We start from the raw sequence: 22363 nt of genomic DNA, 5'->3' as shown, positions 1-22363 counted from the left end.
AAATGACATGAATCTGTACAAATACTCTGCAAGGGAAATGGAAGGAACCTGCATTGGTTTGCAAGCACTGCCACTACCTGGTGTGCTTCTGGGGCTTCTCCTCTTGGAACTGCAATCACGTCCATCACGCCACTTGCATCCTGTTCGTTTTCTCTATCTAACCCTACCTGTAAACGTTTTTCTGCTTAGCCCATCTGGGTAACTACTCCTGCAACTGAAGGATGTTTGTCCACTCAGATGCACGCTCACAGCAAGTGCCTAACACTTTTTTTATTTCAGATTTATTTTTGAAGTTGCCAGTGCTGTGGCATAGCCGGTAAAGCAGCCACCTGTAACGCCAGCACCCCATACTGGCACCAGTTGCAGTCCCGGCTGCTCCACTTCTGATCCAGCTCTCTGCTAATGAGCCTGGGAAAGCAGTAGAGGATGGCCCAAATGCTTGGGCCCCTGCATGGGAGACCTAAGGAAGCTTCCGGCTCCTGGCTTCCGTTTGGCCCAGTTCCAGCCCTTGCGGCCATTCGGGGAGGGAACCAGCAGACGCATGATCTCTATCCTTCTGCCTCTGCCTCTCTGACTTTGCCTTTCAAATAAATTAATTTTAAAAAGTATTTGTTTTGGGGGTCGGTGCTGTAGCCCAGAGGGTTAAAGCCCCACCTGCAGCGCCTACATCCCATATGGGCACCAGCTGGTATTCCCCGCTGCTCCACTTCCAACCCCGCTCCCTGCTAATGGCCTGGGAAGGCAGGGCTGGATGACCAGAGTCCTTGGGACCCCTGCACCCACGCGGGAGGCCTGGAAGGAGCCCCGGGCTCCTGGTTTGGTCCTGGCCCGGCCCTGCCTGTCGCGACCATCTGGGGAGTGAACCAGCGGATGGAAGCCCGGTCACTCTGCCTTTCAAATAAACTCTCAAGAGACAAGAGAAAGTTTACAAAAACAATAGGTCTCAGCCTTTATATCCGCATGACACAGCAGGAAATTAACGCGAAACATAAACTGTCCCCCAAAGAACACAAAACCGTGGGCTGGCCCTGCCTTTGGCGCTGGGGTCCCTGGCAACCAGGACAAACGGAGCAGGGCAGACGTGCGCCGGGCTGCAGCTCCGGGGTCCCGGAGGCGCAGCTGTGCGGCCGGCTGCGCCCAGCTGCGCGCACCACACGCCCGCGCCACGCGCGCCTCGGGCAAAGACCCCCGCGGACCCCGGCCGGCCTTTAACCGCCGGGGCCCCAGCCACGCAGGGCGCTCCTGAGGAACAAGCGGCAGAGTCACACGCGAGCGGAACGCGGAACGCCGGGCGGGCGCCCCGGACCCCTCTAGCGGGTCCGCCCGGGCCGCGGCGCCGCGACGATCGGCCTCCCACGCCCGCCAGCCCGGCGCGCTCACCATGGGAGCGACTGCCCGACTCGTTCTTGCAATAGCCGCAGCGGTAGAAGTCCTCGCCCTCGAAATACTCCACGACGCTGGGCGACACCGCAGCCCAGGCGGCCATGGCCCCGGCCCCGCAGACGCCCGGCCGCCGGGCTCCCCGCCGCCGCCGCCGCCAGCCCACAATGCAGCGCGCCACGCGGGAGGCCCCCAAGGCTCGCGCGAAGCCGCTCGGCGCCCGCGGGCCCGGCTCGGCCCGGCGTCGCTCGCCGCTGACGCCGCTCGCGCCATCTTGAGCGAGGGCAGCCGCCCGCGATTTCCGTTTCTTCCCCGTCGCCGTCCGTGAGGGTGAGACGGAGCGAGGGAGCGGGAAGGGGACCGGGCCCGGCACAGGCGACTTGGACAGGGGCGCGGGAGCGGGCCGCGGCGTCCGCTCGTTCTTCGGGCCGGGCCGGCCGAGGCCGCGGCGGACGCCTGCGGGCCAGGGGCGCGAGACGGCCGCGCCGCCGGGGACACTCACCGCAGGACACCTTGCCCTCCTCGGAGTCGCAGTAGCCGCAATGGTAGCCGGCCTTGAGGCCCTTGTACTCCACCAGCGAGGCCATGGCCGCCGCGAGGTGCCGCGCGGGCCGGCCACGCCTCTCGGCGCCCGGGGCCGACCTGGGCCGGGAGCGGGGGCCGGCGGCGGGGAGGGCGCAGGCGAGGCCGGCCGGGGGTCCCCGCCGCTGCGGGCGCGAGCGGGAGCAGGCGAGGCCGGCCGGGGGTCCCGCCGCTGCCGACGCGAGCGGGAGGGCCGCAGTCGCGCCCCGAGCCGGCGTCGCGGCCAGCCTGCCCAGGGCCGTGCGGCCGCGGCCCCATGTCGCGGATGAGACCGCCGAGACGCGCAGGCTGTGAATGGGCCGAGCCTTGCGTTCGGGTCTCCGCAGACCACCTTGCGGGTAACCGACGAGCCAGCACTCGCTTAATACCCGTGGGTAACAGGTGCAGGCGCAGCCGGTCTGACTGGTGAGGGCTCTGGGCGTTTTTAAAGGAAACCGCTGTCAGAACCATTGCAGCCTTGAGCCGCTGTATGCCCGGTGCCAGAGAGGGAATCCGGGTTGTTTTGGAATGTGAAAATATTTAGTTAAGATAAATTTTTTATAATTCTCTGGGTTAAACAAGACATTTGTATAGGCCATGGGTCTCCAATGTGCTGCCACTGTTTGTTTTTTTTTTTTTTTTTTAAGATTTTATTTATTTGAGAGGCCGGCACCGTGGCTCACTTGGTTAATGCACCACCTGTGGCGCCGGGTTCTAGTCCCGGTTGCCCCTCTTCAGTCCAGCTCTCTGCAGTGGCCTGGGAGTGCAGTGGAGGATGGCCCAAGTGCTTGGGCCCTGCACCCCATGGGAGACCAGGAGAAGCACCTGGCTCCTGCCTTCATATCAGCGCGGTGCGCCGGCCACAACGGCCATAGGGGGTGAACCAACGGCAAAAGGAAGACCTTTCTCTCTGTCTCTCATTGTCCACTCTGCCTGTCAAAAAATAAATAAATAAAAAATAGATCATTAAAAGTGAAAGAAGAGAGAAAGGCTCAGAAATCTTCCTTCTGCTGGTTTGCTCCCCAGATGGCCAGAGCTGGGCCAGTCAGGAGCCAGAGGCTTCATCTGGGGCTCCCGCGTGGGTGGCAAGGACTCAAACTGGCCCCTGTGTAGCATGCAGGTGGCCACCTGTGGGTGATCCTGTACCTGCCCTGCCCGTGCAGAAGGTTGAGGGGGCATGGCGCACCGTGCCCCCTGGGAGGGACCCCACAACCTGACTGCTGGCAGGCAGTGGGAGCCCCAGGCACTCCCCCCTCCCAGTTAAAGGGCCCTGTAATTGCCAGTCAGGTAAACAGCTCCTGGGTGTGGCCCAGGCCCATTAGGACCACCTGGAAAGCTACCTGAGCTATGTGACCTTCAATCTGATTGGAGAAGCACAGTGACGCCAATATTGGTTCTATCGTACAGAATTAGTGTTGCCCTGAATTAGTTATGCCCCTCCTGCCTGCCCTTTTAAAGGTGTGCGTGGTCGTTAATAAAGCAGACACATGAAACTCATCTCCGGTGCTTCTTGCCGAAGAACGTCATGGCCCCACCATCCCAGCGGTGCGTGGGCCTCGCGGGTCAAGCGTGCAGCCCCCTCCTTAACCTTTCCTAATGTGTGCCCAGGTAATTTAAGCCTGGCTGTCCTCTTAGTTTTTCTAGTCAGCAGTAAGGGGATTATATTTTTTGCAATGTGTAAAAAGTGAAATCATGAAACTCAAGAGAAATAGACTTTGGAGTATGTGGGGGAGGGTAGGGAGACAGAGCGGGCTGGGATCCATAGGTTCCCTTGCAGATACCCAGAGTGGCTTGGGGCTCCCTAGGTCTGAAGCTGGCATCTGGGAACTCTGCCTGCTGTGAGTGGCAGGAACCCCCTGAGCCGTCACACTGCCTCCCAGGGCCTGCATTAGCAGAGGCTTGACATGACTACCACATCTGCTGTTGGCTATGCGTCTAGCTAAGTTGAAGACGTCTCTTGGCCTGGTGACTCGACATTGTTAAGTATTGTTTGTGCCGCACACAATGGAAAAGAACCTAAGAGATGGCCATGCAGCGTGCACGAAGTCCTAGGGTGCCCCTAGACTGTGCAGCACTCCAGGGCTTCAGGGCCGGCGCTGTGGCGTAGCAGGTGAAGCCGCCACCTACAGTGCCAAGCATTCCATATGGGGGCCAGTTCAAGTCTGGCTGCTCCACTTCTGATCCAGCTCTCTGCCATGGCCTGGGAAAGCAGTGGAAGATGGTCCAAGGCCTTGGGCCCCTGTACCTGCATGGGAAGACCCAGAGGAAGCTCCTGGCTCCTGGCTTTGGATCAGCACAGCTCCAGCCATTGCGGTCAAGTGGGGAGTGAACCAGCAGTTGGGAGACCTCTCTCTTTGCCTCTCCTCTCTGTGTGTAACTCTTTCAATTAAACAAATAAATCCTTTTTAAAAAAGATTAAAATACATAAAGTGCTGAGAGAAAAACATGTTAAAAAACTAAAATTCTGTCACCAAAAAAAAATTATTCTTGAAAAATGAACGAGAAAGACTTTCTCAGACAAAATGAAAGGAATTTGTTGCTAGTAGACCTGCTTCACAAGAAATGTTAAAGAAATCCTCAGAAAGAAGGAAAATAATATAGGTCAGAAATTTGGAGTTGCATAAAAGAGGAAACAACACTAGAGAAGGAAGGAACAAGTGGAAATAAAATAATTTTTAAGAAAATCTTCATCTACGACCAGTGTTGTACAATGGTGAAGCTGCCACCTGTGACTCCAGATCCAATATAAGAGCTCTGGTTCAACTCCCAGCTGCTCTACTTCCTATCCAGCTCCTTGCTAATGTGCCTAAGGCAGCAGAAGATATCCCAAATGCTTGGAACCCTGGAGCCACGTAGGAGACCCAGATGAGTTCCTGGCTGCTGGCTTCAGCCTGGCCCAGTACCGACCATCATGGCCAGTTGGGGAGTGAACCAATGAATGGAAGATTCTCTCTCTCTCTCTCTCTCTCTCTCTCTCTCTCTCTCTCTCTCTCTCAAAGATTTATTTATTTATTTGAAAGTCAGAGTTACACAGAGAGAAGGAGAGGCAGAGAGAGAGTCTTCCATCTGCCGCTAGTTCACTCCCCAGTTTCCGCAACAGCGAGAGCTTTGCTGATCCCAAGCCAGGAGCCAGGAGCTTCCTCTGTGTCTCAGGTGGGTGCAGGAGCCCAAGCACTTAGGCCATCTTCTATTGCTTTCTTTCCCAGGCCATAGCAGAGAGAGATCAGAAGTGGAGCAGCTGGGCCTCAAACCAGCACCTAAATGCGATGCTGGCCTGCCTCCCCACTTCTCTCTCATTCTGTTTCAAAAAACAAACAAAGACCACCTTAATTGAATGGGTAACAATTGATTCAAAATTACAGCAATTTTATTTGGTGATTATAGCTTATAGAAATGAGTGCCAGCAGTGTTTTAAGGACTGGGAATATTCTTCCAAGGCATGAACTATGAAATGGTGTAGTGTTGTATGAAAGAGAACTTGGATTAGTTGTAAATGTATATGGTAAATTCAAGGGCAACCATTTTTTTTTTAATTTTAAAATTTAAAAAATTAAATCCTGGAAGGATACCATCTACAAATCACCTAAGAAAAAAATGGTCTGAATATAAATTGAATAGTTGATATGCTAAAACAGGAAGAAAAATGAGATCATATTGAATGCTTACTAAAACAAGAGAAGGTTGAAAGAGTGGCAGACCAGAAAAAAGAGTAAGACCAACAAATAGAAAGCAGTGACAGTGATGATAGCGGTCAGTCATCACTTTATACATCAGTGGTCTCAGCACACCAGTTCGAAGACAGAGACTATCAGCATAGATGTTTAAAAAGACCAATGTATACATTATGTACAAGAAACTGACCTCAAATTTAAAAAGATTCAAAATAAATGGATGAAAGATATACCATGCTAACCATAATCAAAGAAACATACAGTAGCTCTAGTAATTTCCAAGTAAATACTTGATAACAAGACAATTAGGGATAAAGAGTGACATCACACAGTAATAAAGAGGTTAGTTCTCCAGGGAAACAGTCTTTCATATATATACACCTAACAGCAGAGTGGCAACATTTATCAGGCAAAAACTAATAGAACTGCAGGGAGAAATTGATGAATCCAGTATTATAGAGGAGACTGCACTACCCCTCTATCAGACATTGTCAAGTCCAGCAGGAGGAGGATCAGTAAGAACCCAGTTTACTCCAACAGCACAATCAACCAGCTGGGGCTAACTGACATCTCTAGAATTCTTCATCTGACAACAGCAGAGTACACATTCTTCTCAAGATCACACTAATCACCAAAAAAGACCACTTCCTGGGCTATAAAAAAAAAAAAAAAAAAAAAAAGCCTTAACAGGCAGCCGGCGCTGCCGCTCAGTAGGCTAATCCTCTGCCTTGCGGCGCCAGCACACTGGGTTCTAGTCCCGGTCGGGGCGCCGGATTCTGTCCCGGTTGCTCCTCTTCCAGGCCAGCTCTCTGCTGTGGCCCGGGAGTGCAGTGGAGGATGGCCCAGGTGCTTGGGCCCTGCACCCCATGGGAGACCAGGAGAGGCACTTGGCTCCTGGCTCCAGATCAGCACGGTGCACCGGCTGCAGCGGCCATTGGCGGGTGAACCAACGGTAAAGGAGGACCTTTATCTCTCTGTCTCTCCCTCTCACTGTCCACTCTGCCTGTAAAAAAATAAAAACCCAAGAGGCCATAATCTGTTTGCTCTCAGACCACTATACATTTAAACTAGAAATCAATAACAAGCATAGTTGGAAAATTCCAAAATAATCAGAGATTAAATGACACACCTCTAAATAACAGGTCAAAGAAGTCTCAAGAAATTTAGGAATTATTGAACTAAATGAAAAAAAAAACACAACTTAAAATTTGTGGGATACAACAAAAAGCAGTGTTTACAGGGAAATTTATAGTATTTATGGTATGTCAGAAAAAAAAGTCTTAAGTCAACAATCAAAGCTCCCACTTTGGGAAACTAGAAAAAGAACAAATTAAATCCAAATGCATCAAAATTGTGATGCTGACCTCTCCCTCTCCTCTTCCTCCTGCTTTGAAAGCAGATGTGATGTCTGGAGTTCCAGAGGCCATTCTGTGACCAATAGGCACAAGCACCAGGAAAGACCCTGAGGGTCTCAGAGAACTTGCCTGTACCTTAAGCTACTACAGCAAAGCCATCGTTGCCTCCCTCAGACAGCGCTAACAGAGGAAAGCAAATCGCTCTTTAAGCCACTGTTAGTCATTTATGGTTTTCCAGGAATTTCAGCCAAGTCCATTCTCAACTGGCACAGGCACTGCGGGAACACCTGGACTCTCCTTGGCCACTTTATGGGAGAACCAAGCCTAAGTTCCTGGAAATCACCGTGCCCTTTAGACTGGGACAGTGTCATTCCTGCAACAGACCTTCCCGAGCTCTGGCTCTGCAGAGAAACTGTAGGAAGTGCTGGCAGCTCAGAGAACAGAGACCCAGCGTCTCATCTGCATCCCTGGGGTGCACGGGAGGGGCAGAGCGGACGTGCAGACACGACCAGGCACCCACACAGCCACACGACAGCAAAGCAATGGCTGAGGAAGGAGGAAAAGAAGGAAACCAGGCCTGAGCAGTCATCAGGGGCTGCTGCAGACCAGTGATGGTCCCACAGCAAGGTCACCTACCACGTCCTGCTGCTTCACCCCTCCCCCACCCTCAAGCCATCAGGAAAGAATCCAGAGCAGAAGGGAGCCTGAGTGTGACATTCCATAACCTCAGGATTGCTGGGACCCAACAAATCCAGAGTGAACCTGTCTTAGAAACGATGAATTTTGGGGCAGGTGCTGTGTGGCACAACAGGTGAAGCCACTGCCTGCAAGGCTGGCATCCCATATGGCCACCGGTTCAAACCCTGGCTGCTCCACTTTCGATTTGGCTCCCTGCTACTTCACCTGGGAAAGCAGTGGAGGATGACCCAAGTCCTTGGGACCCTGCATGCCTGTGGTAAACCCAGAAGAAGCTCCTGGCTCCTGGCTTCAGCCTGGTCCAGACCTGGCCATTGTCACCATTTGGGGAAGGAAACAGCAGATGGAAGACCTCACTATCTGTCTCTCTCTCTCTCTGTAACTCTACCTTTTAAATAAAGAAGATAAATCTTTAAAAAAAAAAAAATCCAAAGTCAGCATCCTATGGATAGTAAAAGGACAGTAAGGGAGTATTATGAACAACTCTAATCCTACAGGAAATGGATCAATTCCTGGAAGGATACCATCTACAAATCACATAAGAAAAAAATTGTCTGAATATAAAGAAATTACTAAAGAAATTCAGTCAGTAATGAATGAAGTTTGAAAACAGAAGCATCAGACATACATAAGCTCCCTGGGAAACTATACCAAACATTTAAGGGACAAGTTATACCAATTCTGTACAGCATTTTCCATAAAACAGAACTAATTCTTTGAGGCCAGTATTACCTTAATAATAAAACCAAACTCATTACAGGAAAACTAAGTCTTATAGATGCAAAAATCTTCAACAAAATATTGGTAAACTGAGGGGCAGGTCTTTATGGTAGAGAGTTTAGCCACCACTTACACCTGCATCCTGCCGGCTCCGCAGCCCACTAGGCTAATCCTCCACCTGCGGTGCCAGCATCCCATATGGGCTCCAGGTTCGAGTCCCGGTTGCTCCTCTTCCAGTCCAGCTCTCTGCTGTGGCCCAGGAAGGCAGTGGAGGATGGCCCAAGTGCTTGGGCCCTGCACCCGCATGGGAGACTAGGAGGAAGCACCTGGCTCCTGGCTTCGGATTGGCGCAGCGCACTGGCCGTGACGGCCATTGGAGGGGGGAACCAATGGAAAAGGAAGACCTTTCTCTCTGTCTCTCTCTCTCTCACTAACTCTGCCTGTCAAAAAAAAAAAAAAAAAAAAAAGACGCCTGCATCCCACAATGGAGTTCTGGTTTGAGTCATGGCTACTCCACTTCAGATCCAGTCTCCTGCTGATGTGCACACTGGCAGACAGCAGATAATGGCTCAAGTACTTGAGTCTTTGCCACCCATGTGGGAGGCCCTGACAGAGTTCCAGGCTCCTGGCTTTGGCCTGGTCCGGTCTTGGCTGTGGCAGGCAGCTGGGGAGTGAACCAGTCGATGGAAGACACCTTTCTCTCACTGTCTCTCTCTCTGCCTTTGGAATTTAAAAAAAATATATATAAAAATATATTAGTAAATGAATGCAATTATGTAACAAAAAGAAATATACCAGCCGGCACCGTGGCTCACTAAGCTAATCCTCTGCCTTGCGGCGCCAGCACACCGGGTTCTAGTCCCGGTTGGGGCGCTGGATTCTGTCCTGGTTGCCCCTCTTCCAGGCCAGCTCTCTGCTGTGGCCCAGGAGTGCAGTGGAGGATGGCCCAAGTACTTGGGCCCTGCACCCCATGGGAGACCAGGAGAAGCACCTGGCTCCTGCCTTCAGATCAGCGTGGTGCACCGGCCGCAGTGTGCCGGCCGCGGTGGCCACTGGAGGGTGAACCAACGGCAAAAGGAAGACCTTGATCTCTCTCTCTCACTGTCCACTCTGCCTGTCAAAAAAATAAAATAAAATAAAATAAAAAAATAATAATAAAAGAGAAAAAAATATACCACCACCTCATAGGATTTATCCCAAGCGTAAAAGGATAGTTCAATATTAGAGAATTGACATAATCTCTCATAATAGACTAAAGAAAACAAATCCTATGAATACATTGATAGAGAAAAAAGCATTTGAGAAAATCCAATAATAATTCATTACAAAAACTCAGGTAGAAATAGAAGAAAACTTCCTCAACTTGATAAAGAACATCTATAAGAAATCTATGGCTACCATATTTAATCTTGAGAAACTAAGTGGTTTTCCCCAAGATCAGGAACAGGCAAGGATAACTTCCATCAGTCTGGAAGTCTGAGCTAACATAATAAGAAAAGAAAATTTTAAAATATAGATTAGGAAGGAAGAAATTATCTTCCTTCACAGGCAATTTTAACTCTAAACTGAGAAATGTAAAACGAAGGAGGTAACATAAGAAAAAAATGGATGGCCCCAGCCTGCAGCACTGTCATCCCATATGGGCACTGGTTCGAGTCCCAGCTGCTCCGCTTCTGATCCAGCTTCCTGCTAATGCGCCTGGGAAAGCAGTAGAAGATGTAGAAGCAGTAGAAGATGGCCCAAGTCCTTGGGCCCCTGCACCCACATGGGAGACCCAGAAGAAGCTCCTGACTCCTGGCTTCAGATTGGCTCAGCTGTGGCCATTGTGGCCATTTGAGGAATGAACCAGCAGATGGAAGACCTCTCTCTATCTCTAAAAAATAAATATTTAAAAAAATAAAAAATGGATGTGGCCTTGGGTTTAGCAATGACTTTTTAGATAATAACACCAAAAGCATGATCTATGAAAGAAAAAAAAATCAGTATGTTGTACTTCACTAAAATGAGAAATACTCTCTGCAAAAGATACTGTTAAGGAACAAACAAGTGACAGACTTGAAGAAAATCTTTGAAAAGCATATCTGCTAAAGGACAGGTATCTAAAACATGAAAAACCTGAAAACTCAACAATAAGAAAACTCAGTTAAATATGGGCAAAGAATTTGAACGGGTATCTCCAAAAATGATAGCTGGCAGATAGGTTTATGAAAAGATGCTTATGTCATATAATTGGTATTCCAAGTACATAAAAATGTCATGCCATTGCCACTCTATTAGGATGGCAAAAATCTGACATCAAATGCTAGCAAGGATGTGGGTTAGCAAAACTCTCTATTTATCGCTGGTGGTGATGCAACATGGTGTACAGCCACTTTGGAAAACAGTTTAGCAGCATCATACAAAACTAAGCATTCTTTCCACACGATCCAGTAATGCTGCTCATTGGTATATATCCAGAAGTGCTGAAAACCTGACCACACAAAAGCCTACATAAAAAGCTTACAACAGCTTTATTCAGACTACCAAAACTTGGAAGTAACCATGATATCTCTGACAGGTGAATAGATTAAAATTAAAAAAAAAAAAAAGAAGAAGAAGAAGAAGAAGGGGGCCAACCCTGTGGTGTAGTGAGTAAAGCCGTCGCCGGTAGTGCCAGCATCCTGTATGGGTGCCAGTTTGAGTCCTGGCTGTTCCACTTCCAATCCAGCTCTCTGCTATGGCCTGGGAAAGCAGTAGAAGATGGCCCAAATCTTTGGGCCCCTGCACCCACGTGGGAGACCCGGAAGAAGCTCCTAGCTGCTGGCTTTGGGTCGGTGCAGCTCTCACTGTTGCAGCCACCTGGGAAGTGAACAAGCAGATGGAAGACTCTCTCTCTCTCTCTCTCTCTCTCTCTCTCTCTCTCTCTCTCTCTTTCTCTCTCTCTCTCTAACTCTGCCTTTCAAATTAATAAAGAAATAAATCTTAAAAAAAAAAAAAGATACCTGTGGCATTTCCACACAATGGGAAGAGCGTAGGAGCCATTTTCAAGCCATGGGAATATGTTTAAAAGCAAATTGCTAAGTGAAAGGAAGTCAATCTGAAAAGTCTGCCGACCATGTAATTCCTATTAGAAAAAACACTCTGGAAAAGCAAAGCATGGAGAAGATCGGTGATTGTCAGGAGTTCCGGGCACTGAGGGGGAAGAAGAGACAATTTGTAGGGCAGTGAACCTATTCTGTGATAATGGACACCATCTTTATCCCTTGTCAGAACCTGTAGAGGTATAACACAAAAGTGAATCACAGAGCTGGCACTGTGGTGTAGCAGGTGAAGCCGCCGCCTGCAGTGCCGGTATCCCATGGGGCACCAGTTTGAATCCCAGCTGCTCCACTTCCAATCCAGCTCTCTGCTATGGCCTGGGAAAGCAGCAGAGGATGGCCCAAGTCCTTGGGCCCCTGCACCCACGTGGGAGACCCAGAAAAAGCTCCTGGCTCCTGGCTTCGGATTGGCCCAGCTCCAGCCATAGCAGCCATGTGGGGAGTGAACAGCAGATGGAAGACTTTGCTTTCTCTGTGCCTCTGCCTCCGCCTTTCAAGTGAATCATAATGTGTACTATGGACTTTAGTTTATAATGTACCAATAGTTTCACCAGTTATGACAAATAATATCACACACTTATGCAAGATGTATATAACAGGGGAACTTGGTGGGAGGAATATAATATGGGAATTCCCTATACTTTTTAGTTAATATTTTTCTAAACCTAAAGATGCTCGAAAAATTAAGCTTATTACTTAAAAGGAAACAGGATTTTATATTGATTATATGTTGAATGGTAATATTTTGGATATACTGGATTAATGTTCTCATAGCACGAAAGCTAATAATCACCTGTTTTCATTTTTTGAGCATAGTTCCTGGAAAAACAGAAATGGCACCTGTGAATGCACTCGATCTTTGTTATCAGTGCTGCGCTGGAACCAGGTTCTTGCAGCTGCAGGGTACTCTGCCGCCCAGGTCTCTACTTGTCTCTGCTTCCTGGCCCTCCACTTTGGGGTCATTTCTTGAGTGTTGCTTTTTAATGTCCTGTTAACACATCATAGTTCCTTGTTTGTTTTAGGTAAGTCATCAGATCTCCATAGTCCAGCCTCCTGCATCCATCCATCTGTGTGGCACTCTGGCTAGCAACAACTCTGATTGGGTCACTGCTTGGCTGATCTCTTAGGAGTGTCTCCCACATTTCTGCTCAGATCACATACCCACTTCACTTCAAGAAGCACTTCTTCCAGGAAGTCCTCCTTGTTCAATTCTACCGCACAATAACGTCTCCTGATCTTTGGTTTCCCTCAGTAGTTAGCATCCCAAGTGTATCACACACATTTCTTGCCTCCCTGCTGGGCTGTAAGCTCAGAAAGGTAAGGACTGTTTCCACTCTGACGCGCCAAGGTTAGGTAAGATGGCACGCGCTGCAGATCCTGTGGACGTCTCCCTCTTAGCTTCTGTGTGGCCCTGAACACGTCACTTAACTCTCTTAGCCAAATAGTCCCCATGTGTGAACTGGGATAACAACAGTATTACCTCATAGGATTTTTTTTTTTAAGATTTTATTTATTTGAAAGCTAGAGTTACATGAGAGGTGGGTGCAGGAGCCCAAGTACTTGGGCTATCCTCTGCTGCTTTCCCAGCTGCATTAGCAGGGAGCTGGATCACAAGAGGAGCAGTCAGAACTCGAACCAGAGCCAGATGGTGGCTTAACCTGCTGTGCCATAATGCTGGGTCCCTCTTAGGATTGTTGAAGATCAGTGTTTTGTGTTCAGATACTATAAGAGGCAGTTTTATTTTATCTACTTAAATTTGTTCTCGGGGCTGGCGCTGTGGCGCAGCCAGTAAAAGTTGTGGCCTGCAGTGCCGGTATCCTATATGGGCACCAGTTCGAGTCCTGGTTGCTCCTCTTCCAATCCAGCTCTCTGCTATGGCCTGGAAAAGCAGTAGAGATGGCCCTAGTCCTTGGGCCCCTGCACCCGCATGGGAGACCCAGAAGCAGCTCCTGGTTCCTGGCTTCAGATTGGCGCAGCTCCAGCAGTTGCAGCCAGTTGGGGAGTGAACCAGCAGATGGAAGACACCTCTCTCTCTCTCTCTCTGTGCCCCTCCTTCTCTGTGTAATTCTGACTTTAAAATAAATAAATCTTTTTTAAAATAAATTTGTTCTCAGACTCCTACACAATGGATACAGCAGGCTAGGTGCTATTTCCAATGCCAGAGGGCACTCTGTGAATAAATTGTCCAGTTCATTTCAGGCTGTTTAAATGAGAAGTGGTTAACAGCACTTTGCCTGCAGGAACCATCATCTAACTAGTCCACGACTTCTTAAGGATCAAAGTTAGGTGCATGAGATACTCATTAGCAGTCACTTCTGTGTTTATTACAGTCAACTGTAATAAACAACTCAGGTCAAATTCCAGAGTCGCTCATGATTTGTTTCGACCTGATTTACTATCAGAACGTTTCCTGGTTTATGTCCCTGAACTCATATTCATTTTATTCCCTCCCTTTCTCTTATCGGGAAAGAGAAACAGTTTACAACGTGGAAAGCTCACTCAGAATTGCATTATTTTCCTTTAAAAAAAAAAAAGACTTCTAAAACCCTTTCCTCACATGAGAATAAACGAGACACTGCCCTCTGGCCCTGCACACAGCACTTGCCACATGGTCAGTGGGCGTAAGGGACGTGGGTAGTGCAATGTCATCAGGTCACAGATGCGGGCAGGATTTGGCTGAGTTAGCACTGTGAGTGTGACATCTGGGTGGTATGACTTAGTATTTTTTTTTTTTTAACCACTTTAACCATTTATGTGTAGAGGTCACTGGCATTAAATTCACATTTTTGTATGATTACCACACCATCCATCTTCAGAACTTTTTCATCTTTGCAAACTGAAACTTTTATGCCTATTAAACAGCAAGTCCTCGTTGCCCCTCCACTAGCCTGGCAACCACCAGTCTATCCCTAAGCTACTTGCACTCGTTCTGCTTTCACTTGATAAAAAACAGGGTCCACTGCAGATGCAGGGATTGCTGCTATACAGGCAAGCCTTCTTGTGTGGGGGTGATTGAGTTCATTGTAGATAAAGGTAAGAGAAAATGGGGTTTGAGAAAGGTGAGACGTGGAGGCACAAATTGCATGAAGGGTTCATCCTGGGCCTTCTGGCCACAAGCCTCAGCAGCCCTGCCGAGGATCCGCTCGATTTTCCGCATCAAGAAGTTGATCTTCCGGTCATTTCCATGTTATAGATGCGCCTGCAGGTTCCATAACTTTCCCGCTGTCGCCGGCGGCAAGGCTTCTCATAGTATCGCCGTCGCTTAATGCCCTCAGTGAGCCCGTCCATAGTGAGGATCCTGTTTAGGGTCCTGTATGCGCCTTCCACATTTCCATCCCGCACCATCACAGTCCTGGCGATGAACTTCAGATGTTTTGCCATGACCTTAAATTTAACTCCTCACTTTGCCATGACTTAGTATTTTTAAATGATACCATGTTTGCTTTGGAGAGCCAGTGAATACTAACGTGTAGACTGAAATTTAATTCAGTGCTTTGGTATTAAAACCATTTTCATAACCTGATACTTGAAATTCTTTGATTTTTTTCAAAGTATAAGCATATATGTATTTTTTAAAAAAGATTCATTTATTTATTTGAAAGGCAGAGTTACAGAGAGGCAGAGGCAGACAGAGAAAGGAGGAGAGAGGGAGAGAGATCTTCCATCCTCTGGTTCACTCCCCAGATGGTCACAATGGCTGGAGCTGAGCTGATCCAAACCAGGAGCCAGGAGCTTCTCCCTGGCCTCCCATGTGGATTCAAGGGTCCAAAGACTTGGGCCATCTTCTACTGCTTTCCCAGGCCATAGCAGAGAGCTGGATCAGAAGAGCAGCCGGGACTGGAAGTGGTGCCCATATGGGATGCCGGCACTGCAGGCGGCAGCTTTACCCACTATGCCACAGTGCTGGCTCCCCTATTTACTTCTACAACTTATTTTATTTGGGGATGATGTGAGCTTAGGGCTAAAGTTTCAAGCATTTCTTTGTACACGGCGCATTTTGGGGAGGACAGATTTAATTTCTAGTAATAAGCCAGGTCATAATTAATCACCATATTTTCTTCTCTTCACATTTTTTTAAAAGAACTAGAGACAACCCAGTGGGTTATATGATGGCTTTGGGCGAATGTGGTTTACATACACGGTGACAAGTGTCTTGAATATCAGAAAGCATATCTTCATTAGTTTGTATTTCAACACTGGTTTATTGTCTGCTTCCCTATCACCTGCTGAGCAGTTAGGAACATAGCTAGCATGTGACCAGAGGTCTGCTAAATTGGAGTAAGGCTCGAACTCTCCATTGTTAGCAGTAGGATCTGGCTGAGTGCCACACCAGCTGAGGATGAGACAGACCACATTCATCCAGTCTCCTCCACCCAACAGGGATCGTGCCCTAAAGGATGCTTCTTCTGACTGCAATGAGACAGGCGCATCTGTGAAACCAGACCCTTCTGGTTCCTGCCTGCGGCCATGCAGCCCTGGTTCCATGTTACCTGCCAACCCGACTATGAGTTCAGACCACCTCAGTGTTCTCAGTCTGCACCAGTGATGACGCACAGACACGCTTGTGACTGCTCCGGTTGCCTTAGAAATCGAGGCAAGGCACGCTGAGGGGCCAACAGGAGACAGCTACAAGGAGGAAGGAGAGCAGAAACTTTCATGGCTGGCAACCAGCACCTGGCAGGATACAGAATGAGAATTAGCACCTGGTGAGCTGCTGGGGAGAGCAGATGCTGTGTATAAAGCTGGCCACTGACAGGGCAATGGCTAAAGACAGAGCCAGAGGCTACGGGGAGAGGGTATAGCCGGGACCTATCAAAGAAGCAAAGACAAGTGCGGGCCCCACTCTCCCAAACTCCCTTGCTGATGGACTCACAGTGGCTGGACCTGAGTCCAGCAAAACAGCAAGTGTTATTTTCCTTCTACTTTATTTTTTTAAAGATTTATTTATTTGAAAGGCAGAGCAACAGAGGGAAAGAGACAGAGATCTTCCATCCGATGGTTCATTCCCCAGGAGGCAGCCAGGAACCTAGAACTAACCCGGTCTCCCACATGGGTGACAGGGAGCCAGGGACTTGAGCCATCATGTGCTGCTTTTCCAGGTGCATTAGCAGGAAGCTGGATGGGAAGTTGAGCAGCCGGGATTCAAAACCAGCAGTTAAGTAAGGGAAGCTGATGGTCGTAAGCAGCAGCTGAAGCCACAGTGTCAAAGAACCAGCCACCTTCCCTGCATTTTAATGCTCCATCCGGGAGCAGACTAGCACGGGGCTGAAAATGCTGTGCCCTGAAGCGACACGGGCACGCATCCTGCCTCTGAGACGAGCACTGGGCCTTGAGTAAGACATTCAACCTCCCTTGGCTTCAGTTCTTTTTGCCATGAAATGGATAAACCTCATAAGGCTTGGAAGATTAAATAAACCATTTAAGTTCACAGCAAATTGCCTAGTGTATAATAAACTCAACAAACATTGCTATGGAAACTAGGAACATCAGAAAAGAGAAATATGGGTCTGTCTTTTTAAGAAAACTAACATTACTTAAAAAACAAATAGACTTTTTTCCACTTCTGTGTTATATAATCCTTCTCATTTGTTGCTAAGAGAAGCCAGAGAAAACAGAATATTTATAACACAGGTTGCTAAACATAGAAACTGTTTGCTAACTAATCAGACGAACAAATAAGGTCTCCAGGACACCTAAAAGTGACTGTGCCCTATCTTAAGTGACAGATCTCTATGTGTTATGTTTTTGCACTACAAATTTTTAAAGCATCTCTTAAGATTTTTATTATCTATTTACAAATGTAAAACTGGCAAGAATCATGAAACATTTCAATAGCTGCTGCTGGAAATGAATGACAGCTTATAAACTACACTCATGACTGGTGACTTTACACTCTTTAGACTTACCAACTTTGAAACCTTTTCTCATCAAACCCAAGTTCTTTGTTGCAACTCGGCCTCTCCCCCTACTGTTAAAGGTGCTTCTGACAGTCTGAACCTCAAACATAAGGTGGCCTTTTGTTTCCACTTTTATCAATCTGCATTCCTTCCTTGCCTCGGGGAAAGACAGAAAGCTAACCGATCATAGGATCCTGCTTGCAAGGCACAGGAAAATGCCTTCCGCCATGTGAAAGTGGGCCCCCAGTGAACACTCAGATTCAGTTCATACAGGGCATGTTTGCAGCTGCCCTTCTCCAAACTCTAGTGTAATTTCTCTCTCTGATCTAGACTGGCCTGGGCCAAGCACACTCAAGACCCTCAGATTGCAGTGGGCTCCCAGTCCCCACTAGAGAAGATGGAGGTGAGGAAGTACACTCGGCATCAATGCAGGAGCTAACAATGGGGTCGTAAGGAGTCCCTCAGCAAAGTACAGAGGCTAGAGTGGTTCGCGGCAGAGCGCTTGGCCTGCCAAATGTAGTGTAGCATTTGGCTCAGCGGGCACCAGCAGAGATGGCAGGACAGCACTGAACAGACTAAGCATGGCCTGTCCCTCCTAGGGCTCAGGCTAGTGAGCAGCACTGTTACACAACAGTTGGCACAGAGTAGGCGAAGCACCGTGAAAGACGGGGGCTTCATCTGAAAGCGTATGTGGGTGGTCCAAGGAGATGACAGCCGAAATCTAAAACCAGTACACGCAAGCACCATGGAGCTGCTGGCACGTATGCGTGTGCGTGTGCATGGAGCAGATGGAAGGGCAGAAGACACGCAGGTGGCAGAGAACATGGAGCTGAGGAAAAGCTAGCATGGCTAGAGCAGAGGGAGCTGTCTGGCGAGGTCATCAGGCCGGGCCACGGACACCACGCTGGGACTGGGGGTTTTCTCCTGTGAGCAATGGGGCAGGAGAGGGGCACGCTTGGATGTATGCACCAAGATCACTCTGGCTGCAGTGATTGGTCTGGTGGGCATCAGGACAGAGGAGTCAAGTGTGGATTCAGGGAACGAGTTCAGCTAGGCTGCTGCCTGAGGGTGGGGTGCACCACAGACAGGAGGGGTACCCTGAACTTAGGAGTAAAGGGCTGGGAAGGGGAAACTGAAGGAAGCAGCAGCGGGCGTGTCCGCTGGGCAGCATCCAGGTCTGAAGTGGAGAGGCGAGGGCAGGGCAGTGCCGTGGCCACGTGCCTTGCCTGTGTCCTTCACCCCATCCCCACTCTGGCGCTGTGCCTGACACATGACAGGCCACCACGTGGGAACACAGAGCATGAATGTGACAGAGCTCTACCTTAAGTCACTCCTTTCTCTGCTATACTTTCCTGTGTTACATTTAAAACACAAACCAAGGCAGATGAAGGAGTGGCCATGAGGTAGAAAGAGAACTGGGACATTCAGTCACTCAGGAATATTCAGACGATGGCTAGGACAGTCAGAGTGGGGGAGGAGCGAGGTGTAACCTTAGCCACCAGAAGGGAGGGTGGAATGGTGGCCTCTGCTCAGTGCTGCTGAGATCAGCTGTGACAGTAGCAGAGGTGGGGCCTCTGAAGTTCTACCAGAGATCCCTGGGGACCTAGACAGGCACTGTCTCAGAAAAGTGGTGGGGACAGAAACCCAGCTCAGGTGGACCGAGGAGAAAGCACAGGGTAGGAACATGGGAGGGATCACAGGACGACTTCAGCTTATGCTGTGGAGAAAGCAGGAGTGGAGCAGAAGCCAGAGGTGCAGGTGCAGCGGGGGGGGCGTTTTCCATCCAGACGGTGCTTCAAAAAGTTTGTAGAAAATAGAATTAAAAGATAAGTTGATTTTGGTGCAAAACATTTTTGGAATGCACACCTAGTTTTTTCACAGTACACGTTTTCCAGGAACTTTTTGAGGATTCCTTGTACTGGAGCCTATTTTTGTGCTGATGGGAGTGACCCAGTAGAGGGGAGAGTCTGGTGGGGCAGCAAAGGGAATTTAACAATCACAGACCTGAAGTTCTCAAGTGCAGATGGAAGAGTGCAGCGTTGGTAGGCAAGAGGGGACGGGTGCCAGGGGGCCGTGAAGTCAGTGGAGGAGGAGGTGCTCCTGTCTTCCTGTTTTCTGTGGAAGTCTGAGGCAGAGTGGTCAGACAGGAGAGGACACTGGGCGCGCTCACGGAGGTGTCAGAAGACAGGGAACAGCGGAGAGACCAGGAGCCATGGGCTGCGAGAGCAGGGCAGGCCCCTTGAGATGCAGACCTTGGAACTAGCATAAAGGACACCCGACTTAAAACGTTCCAGGTTCTCCCTCGGACGAGAGTTTAGGTGGTGTCCACTCTACAGCAGTGAGAAAACTGCTGGTCCATGAGCTTCACCAGAATGGAACACTTGATAAACGTCAGGCCATCTCTTTCGATTCCTGGTCTGCTAAAGCAGAGGCATACTACTATCAAGAGCACCAAAAAATGATGGCGCAAGAAGCATGCAAATACGAAGTGGCCCCCACGTGGGAAACTAGACCCAAGAAGGAAGAGGAGAGGGCAGGAGCTGCTGAGACGTGGCACCACACCGTGCCCGAGGGAACCAGCCAGAGAGAAACAGCCCGCGCCGAGCGCGCACGGGGCCTCAGCAACCACAGAGAATCCTCAGTGAGATTCTGTCCCCCAAAGCAGTAACACTAGAGAAGGGTGAGTATCCTGAAAACACACAAGCCTGACCCCAGAAAACACAAGGTAGCACGGGCCAAGGAACATCAGGACAGAATGATCCGAGGGCGAGAGCTCACCGGGCAGAGGCAGGGTCCCAGGGACGCTCGGCTGCTCCCGAGCCACACCTCTCCTCCCCCAGGTCCCCAGGGGAGAGCTGGGCGCAAGAGCTTGAGTGGGTCACCAGGAAGCACTCATAGAAGTGCCCGTTCTAATGAAAAATCAAAAGAGGAGAAAATTAAAACACTCCGAAGGGAGGTCCTGAGTATGCCACCATTTCTGAGAAGTCAACTAGAAAAAAATAAAGTTTAAGTTAACGTTCTTGATTTTTAAGACTAGCATACTTGGCATTAAGCCATTAGTGCAGTGAAATCATATGCCTCTTTATGTCTATCAAACTGGCACTAAAAAAAAAAAAAAAACAAACAAACACACAACAAACCAACAACAACCAAGTTAAACCACAAGCCGGAGCGTCTCGGCTGCTGTGTCACTACCCCAAAACTTAGTAACTTAGAATAACCAGCGCCTTATGTCAGGAACGCAAAGCTGAGCAGTTCTGCCCACAGAGCACCGAGGGCTGCGTGGGTATATCTGGACGATGACGGGCCGGCCGGCAGGGAAAGCCAGAGCCCGGGCTTAGCCTGTCCCTCCCCTTCTCTGCTCCCTCCATGTACTTTCAAGCCCACGTGGTAGCTGAACTTATGCAGTGACTCAGCACTCCAAGCATGTGTATTCCAAGAGGACTTTTGGAAGCTAGGCTTCTTAGGACTTAGCCTCGCAAGTTCCAGAACATTCTGCCATATTCTGCTGCTCAGGTAGGTCATCGGGACCAGCCCAAATTCAAGGGGAGGCAAAGACTCCTCCTCTCAAAAAAAAAAAAAAAAAAAAAAAAAAAAGTGGCCATTTTCCAATCTACCACTCTGATTCAATCCTCTTGTCACAGACCTGTGTCCTTCGTATACTTCTGTTACTCTTTAAACAGAGCTCATAGAACGAGTGTTTTCCTACAGAGAAACTTGCGTTTGCACGGGCCAGGAGTTGATCTCAACCAGAGAGGCCTTGGCTTCCTCTCTTCGCAGTAAACACAGGCAGAGGGCGTGCAAGCCTGTTACAGTTCCTGTGCAGACAACACACCCATATTGCCAGCTCACCTGTCAACAGGCCCAAGGCCGACCCTGTGAGAGACCCTGGCTCTAAGATGTAGCCCCTCCGTAGCCCAGGGGGTCTGCAGTCTGGAGAAGAGGGCAGTGCATGCAGAACAGCTGAACGTGTCCAGCTGCAGAGTATCCGAGTTGACTGGGAGGAGGGCAGCAACGTGCAGGGACTGAGTCCGAGAACGCGCCTTGGACGGGAACTTCATCGACAGGCAGAGCAGACAGGAGGGAGGCGGAGCCATAATGCCTACCATGTTCTCAGCCACCTCAGCACAGAAGCCAGCCACAGCCCTGGGCCTGGAGAGACCCAGTGGGCAAGACGGGTGACAACACGGGCAGGGGAACTGGAGGAAGAAGGCGCAATCCCAAAAGGCACAGCGCTAAAGGAAAAGCAAGGCTCTGGGATGAGATCAAGTTTCATTTGTAAAAGAAACTGTATATTTTTTTTTCATTTCAGAAATTTAAAGAAAAGTGGCTCATAGTCTCCCTGTCTAGCTAACCTCTGTAGATAATTTTTTTTAAATGGGATATGAGGTCTGGAGCCAGGTCATACTGGCCCTCTATTTATTTGTTATTATTTCTTAGAGATGTATTTATTTGTTTGAAAGGCAGAATTACACAGAGAAGAAAGACAGAGAAAGAGATCTTCTATCTGCTGGTTCACTCCCCAAATGGCCACAAAGGCCAGGCTGGGCCAGGCCAAAGCCAGGAGGCTGTAACTCCATCAGGGTCTCTCATGTATGTGACAAGGGCACAAGTACTTTAGGTCATCTTCCACTGCTTTCTCAGGGGCATTAGCAGGGTCTCAATCAGAAGTGGAGCAGCCAGGACTCGAACTAGTGTCCATATGGGATGCTGGCATTGCAGGTGGAAGCTTAACCTACTGTGTCACAACACCAGCCGCAATACTTTTTTAAAAATAACTAAAGGGGCTGGCACTGTGGCATAGCATGTAAAGCTGCCTCCTGTAGTGCCGGCATCCCACATGGGCCTCAGTTCAAGTCCAGGCTCCTTCACTTCCAATCCAGCTCTCTGCTATGGCCTGGGAAAGCAATAGAAGATGGCCCAAGTCCTTGGGCCCCTGCACCCACACAGGAGACCTGGAAGAAGCTACTAGCTTCTGGCTTCAGATTGGCACAGCTCTGGCCACT

General features: G+C 49.3%; 2 protein-coding genes and 1 pseudogene across 20 annotated transcripts in view; 1 reads left to right on the top strand and 2 right to left on the bottom strand.

Moving 5' to 3' along the window:
* Nucleotides 1-2299, bottom strand: part of ATE1 (arginyltransferase 1) — a 182962-nt gene extending 180663 nt beyond the window's left edge. For 6 of the 19 annotated variants that reach the window (XM_017348619.3, XM_051824248.2, XM_017348618.3 and 3 more), the window contains exon 1: nucleotides 1381-1556. In XM_017348619.3, the coding sequence (XP_017204108.1) occupies nucleotides 1381-1486 (106 nt within the window). In that variant the 5' untranslated portion in view covers nucleotides 1487-1556. Of the gene's footprint in view, nucleotides 1-1380; nucleotides 1559-1882 lie in introns of those variants that run through there. The other 13 variants (XM_070057113.1, XM_051824254.2, XM_008270609.4 and 10 more) reach the window with 12 other exon arrangements.
* A 12144-nt stretch (nucleotides 2300-14443) lies between these two features.
* LOC127484257 (small ribosomal subunit protein bS21m pseudogene) lies at nucleotides 14444-14980 on the bottom strand (annotated as a pseudogene).
* A 2702-nt stretch (nucleotides 14981-17682) lies between these two features.
* On the top strand, nucleotides 17683-20479 carry LOC127484174 (putative uncharacterized protein ZNRD1-AS1; the record flags this gene model as incomplete). Its single annotated transcript, XM_051823696.2, has 3 exons — nucleotides 17683-17768; nucleotides 19671-20008; nucleotides 20042-20479. Coding segments are annotated over 3 exons (750 nt in total), but the record flags the coding sequence as incomplete, so codon positions are not given.
* Between the last annotated feature and the right edge of the window lie 1884 nt (nucleotides 20480-22363).

This window comes from Oryctolagus cuniculus, chromosome 15 (assembly GCF_964237555.1).
Source record: "Oryctolagus cuniculus chromosome 15, mOryCun1.1, whole genome shotgun sequence".
In the NCBI taxonomy this organism is placed as follows: domain Eukaryota; kingdom Metazoa; phylum Chordata; class Mammalia; order Lagomorpha; family Leporidae; genus Oryctolagus; species Oryctolagus cuniculus.
The sequence above is the reverse complement of the archived record's forward strand: the minus strand, read 5'-3'. Positions and strand labels throughout refer to the sequence as shown.